A 9442-nucleotide genomic window follows, 5' to 3' on the forward strand; every position below is an offset into this window, starting at 1 on the left:
CGGTATAGAATCACACTCTGTCTGGTCTCCATTCTTCGAGTCCATCCTCTCTCTCTTGCTGAACCCCGACCCTCGGACTGGAGCGGCAGCTTGGGCCGGGATACAGTAGCCGCCCAAATGCAGGGCAGCCCCGGCCTCAACATTTTGCTCAGGCCTCGACATTTTTTTTTTGGCGCCCAAACAGGGACTCCAGCCTAGGCCCCAACATTTTTGGTGCCTGAACGTGGGACTAGTGCAGTTCTCAACAGATGGGGACAGAGGATTCGGGCATTCTTCTTCACAGAACTATAAAGACATCAGAGGTTGCCTTTGCTAGTCTGTGACAGCCCAACCTAAACCTGAAGCAAATACAGAGGTGATAGAGGGGTGGTATGGATTGAGAGAAACAACCTCCTGGATCCAACTGTGCCTGAAGCCATTCAACCCTGAATGCTGATGGCCCCATAAACTAGTTACCTCTTCATCTCAACTAGTTCTCAGCCTGTTTTTCTACTTGCTGCCACTGGAGGAGTCCTCACCAAAGTGGTTGGAGCTGGAGACATTTCTGTCTGCTGGGAACATTAATCCTTACCCACTTCCTAGAAGACTTACGGACTTACAGACTCCTAGAAGCTAGAAGGTACCAGAACATATCCCATCTGGGGAAAAACCCTCCCCAAAACAGAACATCACTGAGGGAAGACAGGAACTGAAGCAGAGGTCATGGAGGAGTACTGCTTACTGACTTGCTTGCTCCCCATAGTTTGCTCAGAACATTTGGTTTTTTTTTTTAATGCACTCGGTGACATTTGCCCTAGGGTGCTACTACCCACAATGGGCTGGACCCTCTCATATCAATCGCCAATCTATCAATCACCAATCAAGAAAATCTCCCCCCCCACTTGCCTATAGACCAGTCCTATGGAGGAAGATTCCTTCTTCCCAGATGACCCCACTTCTATCAAGTTAATATAACTGGCCAACACAGTGGCTCACATCTGTTGCCCTAGCGCTTGAGAGGCAGAAGCAGGAAGATATGAGTTAAGGCCAGCCTAGACTGCATAATGGAAGACTGTCTCAAAAAAACCAATGTTATGGAATAATGAATTAAAACAAACAACAAACAAAACCCATAGAACCTGTAACTGGTATCTCTGGGGAGGGTGACAAGGGTCCTTTGTCAGCCTGAGTCTTTCAGGGACAGACAAGCATATTTGTCATGTTTGGTCTTGTCTACTCAAAACCATTTTAGTGTCTGAGAAGCAACTGAAAGCATCTTCTAAGACTGTCTCTTCCAGGTGGCCGATGCTTACCCAGAGACAGCTCTTGCTCAGCCAAAAGGCTGTATCTTTGTGCTCTTGGGTAATTTTCCCCAGAACTAAACTAGGCTTCCAGGCCCAGGTGGTGTGGCAGGATAGAAGCTTGACACCTCTCAGGGGAGATTAACTAGGCCTCTGTCAGGGCCCTCATCTTCAGGTGCCATTGATGGCAAGATCTGGGTCAGTCAGGAATGTTTTTCCAGGTCTTAGAGCAAGCGCCAGCTGCCCATCCTGACAGGCTAGTCAGTCTTACTAGTCAGGCTCTCTTGCCCTGTTCCTCCCTTTGCCTCCCAACTAACCTCCTGTGTTCGAGTCCTTGCTTCAGGGTAAGCTTCTGGAAAATGCCAAGTAAGACAAGGCACAGCCCTTACTCAGTGGTAAATATCTGGAGAAAATATGTGCTTAAGCAACAGAACAAAAGAACGTTTTGACATATTTCTATCTATATATCTGTATCTGTATCTCTCTCTCTTTGTGTGTGTGTAGATAGATAGATATAGAAACAGGGTTTCATGTAGCCCAGGCTGGCCTCAGACTCATTATATACTTGAAGATGACCTGAATTTCTGACCCTCCTGCTGCCACTACCCAAAGGCTGGAATTCCCACCAGCAAGGCATTTTGTAATGTTCCAGATTTTTTTCCTTAAAGTTAGGTCTGGTGACACAGACCTGTAATCCTAGTTACTAGGGAGGCTGCAGGACTGAAAGTCTGAAGTCTGATTGGGCTACCCAGTGAGTTCAAGGTTAACCTGGGCACCTTAAAGAGACCCTGACTCAAAATTAAAAAAAGTAAAATCAGGCTGGAGGGGTAGAAAGTGTAAAGTTGAAAGTGCACTGTTCTTGGGGAAGACCTGAATTCCATCCCATCACCCACCTCAGGCTGCTCACAGACACCTTTAACTCCAGCTCCAAGGGATCTGATGTCCTCTTCCAGCCTCCGTAGGTACCCATACCTACGTCATATATCCATACCTATCAGAGACACCCATATCCACATACTTAAATCTTTTAAAAAGTATAAAGAAGCCGGGTAGTGGTGGCATACACTTTTAATCCCAGCACACTTTTAATCTTGGGAGGCAGAGGCAGGTGGATTTCTGAGTTCCAGGCCAGCCTGGTCTACAGAGTGAGTTCCAGGACAGCCAGGGCTATACAGAGAAACTTTGTCTCAAAAAACCAAAAAAAAAAAAAAAAAAAAGTGTAAAGATGGGATTGGAGAGATGGCTCAGTGGTTAGAAGCACCAGCTGTTCTTCCAAAGGACCTGAGTTCCCAGCAAGTACATGCTGGCCCACAATTATTTGAAAAATCCAGAAGAGTATTTAACACCCTCTTCTGGCCTCTGAGGGAACAGGGCACACACACAGAACTTAGACATACATATAGGCAAAACACCCATACGCATAATCATTTTAAAAATATTTTAAATAAAGAGTAAAAAGAGGGCTAGGGGCAGAGCTTAGTTTCAATCCTAGTGCTCAAAAAAAAAATTGAAAAGTAAAACTATCTTTATAGAATTAAAAAAAAAAAGATAGTATCTGTCTATATTGTCCTGGCTGCCGAGAGCCTGTGATATAAACAGAGATCTTTGTGTCTTCCAAGTGCTGGGATTAAAGGTGTGCACTACCAGGCCTGACCAAAACATTTTTAAAAAATGTAACCACAGAAAATTTAACTTGGATATTAGCTCTGTGACAGAATGTTTGCATGTACCAGGCCCTAGGTTCAATCCCCAGTCACACACACACACACACACACACACACACAAAGAAAAGCAACATTCCCATAATTACTTCCATGTATGAAGTTTTAAAACCCAGACTTTTGTTGTTGTTGTGCTAACTTAAAAACAGTATTTCTGGGTGACGGTGGCGCACGCCTTTAATCCCAGCACTTGGGAGGCAGAGGCAGGCAGATATCTGAGTTTGAGGCCAGCCTGGTCTACATAGAGAGTTCCAGGATAGCCAGGGCTACACAGATAAACCATGTTTTGAATAAAAAAAATTACACAGGATAAAAAATTATTATATATATATATATGTGTGTGTTTTCCCATGCATGTAAATTTGTACACCACTAGCTGGTACCTGAGGAGACCAGAAGAAGTTGTTGTGTCCCCTGAAACCGGAGTCACAGACAGCTGTGAGCCACCATGTAACTGCCGGGGACCTGGATCCTTTGGAAAACCCAGTTCCCTAGGACCCAGATTTTAAATGACACATAAGAGCAAGTAGTATATTTAATTAAAAGAATAATGTTTGGCTGGAGAGATGACTCAGTGGTTAAGAACCCTGACTGTTCTTCCAGAGGTCATGAGTTCAATTCCCAGCAACCACATAGTGACTCACAACCATCTGTAATGAATCTGATGCCCTTTTCTGGTGGGTCTGAAGAGATCGACAGTGTACTCACACACATAAAATAAATGAATAAATATTAAAAAAAAGAAAAAAAAGAATAATGTCTCTGGCTGAGTGTGGTTCTGCACATGTGTAATCCTAGCACTTAAGAGGTGGAGGCAGGAGAATTAGGAGTTTAATGTCAAACTGGGCGGTATTCCCCTATGGATACACACACTATATGAGTTTTATCCAGGAAACCAGCTTAAGAATATATACAGACTACACACACTTTTTTTTTAGGGGTGATTACAAATGCCAAATTGTGGTGAGAAATTAAATAACAGTAATGACACCTTACCTAAGGGAAAGGAAATTCTGAGAGGCACAGCACTGTACTCACAAAGAAATGCTTTCCTTTTTTTTTAATTTAAATGTTTACCATTTTAACTGTGTGTGCTTGTGTCTGTGAGCCATGTGTCTGTGGTGTATTTGTGTGTGTGTGTGTGTGTGTGTGTGTGTGTGTGTGTGTGTGTGTAGATGCTTGTGGAGGAGGCCAGAAGCATCACATCTTCTGGAGCTGATGTTCCTGGTGGTTGTGAGCAACCTGATTCCAATGGGTGCTGAGAATGGACTGCCTGGTCTTCTGGAAGAGCAGTATACACCTCTAGGTTATTCAAGACAGGGTTTCCCTGTGTAGCCCTGTCTGTTCTGGAGCTCTCTATGTGGACCAGGCTGTCCTCAAACTCAGAGATCCACCTGCCTCTGTCTTCCAAGTGCTGGGATTAAGGGTGTGCACCACAACCTCCCAGCCACAGGCTCTTAACCACTGTACCTTTCTCAAAACAGAAGGTACTCCTAAGTACCTGAGTGCCAACCCCCACACCACAAGCCTCAGCTTCCTTCATTCAGGTCTGATTTCTTTTTATTATGATTCTTTTTAAACATATAAACGTGTGGCAAGGAGGAGCTTGGCAGCAGGAAGGACAGTTGTCACTCTGCCACAGTGGTGGCTAATTCTGGGTGCAGGAGCTTCGAGGCTTCAAAGTAGCTATGCGCATGGTCGCCCTTAGAGCTGGGCTGCTTGCTGCTGGGGCTGCAATCTTTGTCTGAGAGGTAGGGCAGGTTCTCCACGCTCTCCTCGACGCAGGGATCCGAATGGAAGCCCTTGAGGGCCACGAGGCGGTACCGCTTCCTTCGGTTCAGCTTGTAGACGCGGATCCTTTCCTTCTCTGCCTCAGGGTCGGTGAGAATCCCATCCCAACGCAGACTCTCGTTGATCTGGCTGGAAAGGCTATCTTCTATTTCAGAAAAGCAGGAGTGATTAATGCTGTACGAATAGGGAAGGGTTTGCCTATTTTCCTCTTTGTCCCTGGGCTCTGCTCTCGAGCCATGGTCTTTGTGGGGATTTAAGATGTCATGGAAAGATGAAGAAAGCGGCTGATTCTTCCGACCTCGGCTGTGATGTTTATCTGCTGAAAAGATAAGAAGACAAATGTTTATGTCTGTTCCGGTGCCCAAATAAATCACCAGCGATGTAAGAGACGGGGCTGTCTTTACCCAGGGTTCAGAAGGCAGGACCTTGGGATCCTTCATCATTGCTAGGGTGTCCTCTGGTCAAGGTATTTTAAGGCAAGAGGCACCTTTTTCTTTTTGTGGTGCTGTAGACTGAACCCAAGCCTTGTACATGCTAAACACAAGCTCTACCACTAATCTACACCCCAGTCCAGGAACCAAGAGGTTCTTGCTGCCTCAGTATCCATCAGTGTCAACCAACAACCAATGAATGGGGACATCAGATCTGAAGGCCAGCCTGACTCCAGGTGTCCTGCTCTACTGTATCTGCTATTCCTCAACTTAACCTCACCACATGCTCGCCAAATACTTCCCAGGTCTGTGACTCTACACACATCTAGATACTATATGGTGAAAGAGAGAGAGGACAGCGCTTCCTACATCAAATAATGTACTCTCTAGTATACTGAACCAGGAAATACTCTTTTTAAAGTTAATTATTTTATAAACCAGGAAATATTCTTGTTTTTCTTTTAAAATGATTTTAAACATTGTGTGTGTGTGTATGTGTGTGTGTTGTGTGAACATATGTCTGTGTACGAGTGCATTCCTGGTGCCCAAGGAAGTCTGAAGAGGGCATCAGATCTATCTCCTAGTAGTGCAGTTACAGGCAGTTGTGAACTACCATGTGGGTACTGGGCATTGAACCTGGGTCCTCTGCAAGAACAAGAATTCTTAATAATGGGGCCATCACTCCAGCCCCTCTTTTTTTCTTTTCTTTCTCCCTGTTTTTTTTTTTTTTTTTTTTTTTTTTTTGTTGGTTTTTTTTGTTTTTGTTTTTCGAGACAGGGTTTCTCTGTGTAGCCCTGGCTGTCCTGGAACTCACTTTGTAGACCAGGCTGGCCTCGAACTCAGAAATCCACCTGTTTCTGCCTCCCAAGTGCTGGGATTAAAGGAGTGCGCCACCACTGCCCGGCTGTTGTTTGTTTGTTTGTTTGTTTGTTTGTTTTAAGATAAATCTCATATAGTCCCAAGTAGCTTCAAACTCCCTATATAGCCTAGGATGACCTTGAACTTCTGATCCTCCTGCCTCCACACCTCCCACTGATAGAATTGCAAGCATATGCCACCACCCCTGACTTCTGCTGTACAGAGGATGGAAGCCAGGGCTTTGTGAGTGCTATGCAAAAAGAGCTGTCAACCTAGCCTAGGAACACTTCCCTGTAGCTTTGTGCCCTCTTCCCTCCTTCCCCTCCCCCTCCCTCCCTTCCCTTTTTTTCTTTCTTGACATTAATAGCAATGCAGAATTGCTTGTCAGATTCTATAAATTGTTATTCTTTATCAGCTTCTAGTTCAGATTTATTTTATCTTAGAAATATCGCTAGAAAGGCAAGCGGGGGGGGGGGGGATAAAGGCAAAAATAAATAAAAGTTCAGTCTTAACATTTCCTTACAGTCCTGTTCTCTGAAAACTATCTGGGGTCCCCTGCTGACACTCTGTGGTACACAATACTGTAATTCCCACAGTCAAAAGTTGCAGCAAAAGACAAGCCTCCATGTTTTGCACACACACACACACACACACACACACACACACACACACACACACAGTGGCTAGCTGCCTTAAGCTCTGTCTGAAGAAGTAATTATAAGACTCCCATGCTCCCTTCCCCAAACCTCAGGACTGTTCCTCCTTCCACTGCCCACTCTGCACACGGAGCCAATGCCCCACACCTGAGCCCAGTACTAGCCATATCAGAGGTCAGGGCCACTTTCCTGATGGCCAAAGCCACACAGGTTACACTGGAGTTACATCACTCACAAGCAGGGTCATTCTGCTTCACAGCTGCACTCTTCCTCAGAGTGGGCTCAATGTCTTTGCTGAGACATCTGGAGGTTCTCTGGTTGAACTTTGGGAGAGGTAGGGACTCTGGGCTCCTGGACAGTGCTGGTGTATGTGTATGCAAATGAAGGTCCTGGTGAGTGAGATTGGAGTCTGTGTTGTGGGTGTGATGTTTGTGGACATCTAAGAATGTAAGTGCCTAGAATACCTGTGTGGATATAGTGTTTGGGGCGTAGCTATGCATGTGAGTATCTAGCAGATCTGTGTGTTTACGATGTAAGGTTGTAGCTATGCATGTGTTTCTAGGATAGCTGTGTGTGTATGATATCCAGAGGTATCCATGCACGTGAGTATGTGTATCTGTGTAGGTGTGCAATCTGTGTTAGCATTTATGCATGTAAATGTCTAACTGAAATCCACGCATGTGTAGACTGCATGTGTGTGTATGATGGAGCAAACCATACTTTAGGTTTGTCAGAGAGTATCATATTGCTAAAAGAAGGCAGTATAAAGAGTGTTGGTAGCCGGGCGGTGGTGGCACACACCTTTAATCTCAGCACTTGGGAGGCAGAGGCAGGTGGATTTCTGAGTTGGAGGCCAGCCTGGTCTACAGAGTGAGCTCCAAAACAGCCAGGGCTACACAGAGAAACCCTGTCTGGGGGGGTGGGGGGGGGAAGTGTGTTGGTGTTACTGCTGGAGAGATGGCTCAGCAGTTAAGAGCGCTGGCTGCTCTTCCAGAGGTCCTGAGTTCAATTCCCAGCAACCACATAGTGGCTCACAACCATCTGTATTGGGATCTGATGCCCTCTTCTGGTGTGTCTGAAGACAGCTACAATATACTCGTATATATAAAATTAAAAAAAATATATATCTTTAAAAAAGAAAACAAAACGTCGGTGTTGACAGGAAGATGAGGCAGGGACTGGTGTGAGTTTATGCCGTCCATACACAGCTGTCTCTTGGCGGTCCTGATGGAGTGAATATCCTGCTGGGATCTGTCCATCTGGGCTAGTCTCTTTTTGACTCTGAGCCTTGAAATGTCTGTGAGTGAGAGTATGTTTTGACGGAGGGGCTAGAAAGTGGAGAGAGGTGGGCAGAAGAACACTCTCTGAGGGGCTGGAGGCTTTTTGTGTGGGGTCCCACACAGAGATATTAGATGTTAAGGGTTCTTAGGGGAGGGTGTGGTCTCTTTGGATATACTGGGAAACTAAAGTTGGTAGACTTCCATAGTAATTAAGGGGTATCTGTGCTGATGAGCACGTGGTTTTTTTGGGTAAATCTGGGCATCTCTGGGATGCTTTAATGTGTCCTGTCAGGTTTCTGGCCTGAGATGGCTTCCAGGTAGAGGGGTATGGGAGGAATCTCAGGTTCAAAAGCGAAGCAGCCTCTCTAGCTGCTCCTCTTACCGTCGCCCTTGCCCGATCCTTTAGTCTTTTTCTTCTTCTTTTTCTTCTTCACCTTCCGTTTGGCCAGCTCGGAGGAGGTGCCCACGATGGGGGGCAGCTTGGACCCCGGGGAGCCCTCAGCGCCGCCTTCCCGAGCCTCCTCCTCCTCCTCGTCCTCACCCTCCTCGCCATACTCCGCCGCCCCGGTCCCACCACGGCCGGCCATCCGCCCGCGGGACCGCGACCTGCGTGCCCGGAACACAGCAGAGGACCCGCGCCGGGCGGGCTCCAGGCGCTCGCTGCTGGCTCAGACCACGCGTCTCCAAGGCGACCGCTCCACGCCATGAGCACAACTAAGAAGTTGCCGGCAGGGGCACCCTAAGGCTCTAGATGTACGCATGCGTGTTTTGATCTGTTTGAGACCTGGTGAGTCAAAGTGCACAAGGCAGGATAAAGATTGTTAATGCTTGAGCTGACAATGACATATCTCATCCACTAATGCATGGTTTAAAATATTTATCGTTTTTATTTTTTGAGACAGGGTCTCATGTAGTTCGAACTGGCTGGTCTTGAATTCCTCATTCATTCGTACCCTCTCCCAAGGGCTGGTGTTACAGGCATGAGCTACTGGTGTCTGGCTCCTCTTCGCACCCCCGTGCCCCATCCCCTACTCACTATTTAAGTTGCTCCAGGATGGTCTGGAGCTCACTGTGGCCCAGGCAGACTCACGATTTTCCTGTTTCAGCCTCCCCAGTAGGATTATATGTATGAGCCACCAGGCCCTCACGAAAATTGTTTTCTTTAAAACAAAAACAAAACATTTTAAAAGGATTTATTAGTTTTTTAGTTTGTGTGTGTTTCTCTTGACTATATATATGTGCACCTCGTGTTGATCTAGCTGTATGCCTGTGTGTTGTTATCGACTTGAGCCCTGGTGTGAGCCCGGGTGCACAGGTCAAGGCTAACTAGATGCTGTGGCTCCTTGGGCCGGCACTGACATATCTCCCCCACACCTGTGCTGGCTCGGAAGTGAGAAGAATGCACCAGATCCTTTGGAACGTGAA

At 46.3% G+C, this 9442-nt stretch overlaps 1 protein-coding gene across 2 annotated transcripts; it reads right to left on the reverse strand.

Moving 5' to 3' along the window:
- Positions 1–4543: 4543 nt before the first annotated feature.
- On the reverse strand, positions 4544–8702 carry Liat1 (ligand of ATE1). 2 transcript variants are annotated; one of them, XM_076936286.1, is made up of 2 exons: positions 8400–8702; positions 4544–5108 (listed from the first exon to the last, which is right to left on the reverse strand). In XM_076936286.1, exons 1-2 carry the CDS (start codon positions 8602–8604, stop codon positions 4630–4632), a joined length of 684 nt encoding a protein of 227 aa, XP_076792401.1. In that variant the 5' UTR covers positions 8605–8702; the 3' UTR covers positions 4544–4629. The 2 variants fall into 2 exon arrangements, with proteins under 2 accessions (XP_076792401.1, XP_034363819.1); XM_034507928.2 differs by having other exon boundaries at positions 4544–5111; positions 8400–8701.
- Positions 8703–9442: the final 740 nt, after the last annotated feature.

This window comes from Arvicanthis niloticus, chromosome 6 (genome assembly GCF_011762505.2).
Source record: "Arvicanthis niloticus isolate mArvNil1 chromosome 6, mArvNil1.pat.X, whole genome shotgun sequence".
In the NCBI taxonomy this organism is placed as follows: Eukaryota; Metazoa; Chordata; class Mammalia; order Rodentia; family Muridae; genus Arvicanthis; species Arvicanthis niloticus.

Excerpts from the sequence above, each read along its gene's own strand:
- Liat1 (XM_034507928.2), bottom strand. The coding sequence starts at position 8,604 with ATGGCCGGCCGTGGTGGGACCGGGGCGGCGGAGTATGGCGAGGAGGGT. Across the intron at positions 5,112-8,399 it reads AGGATCGGGCAAGGGCGACG|CAGATAAACATCACAGCCGA; the intron begins GTAAGAGGAGCA and ends TTATCTTTTCAG.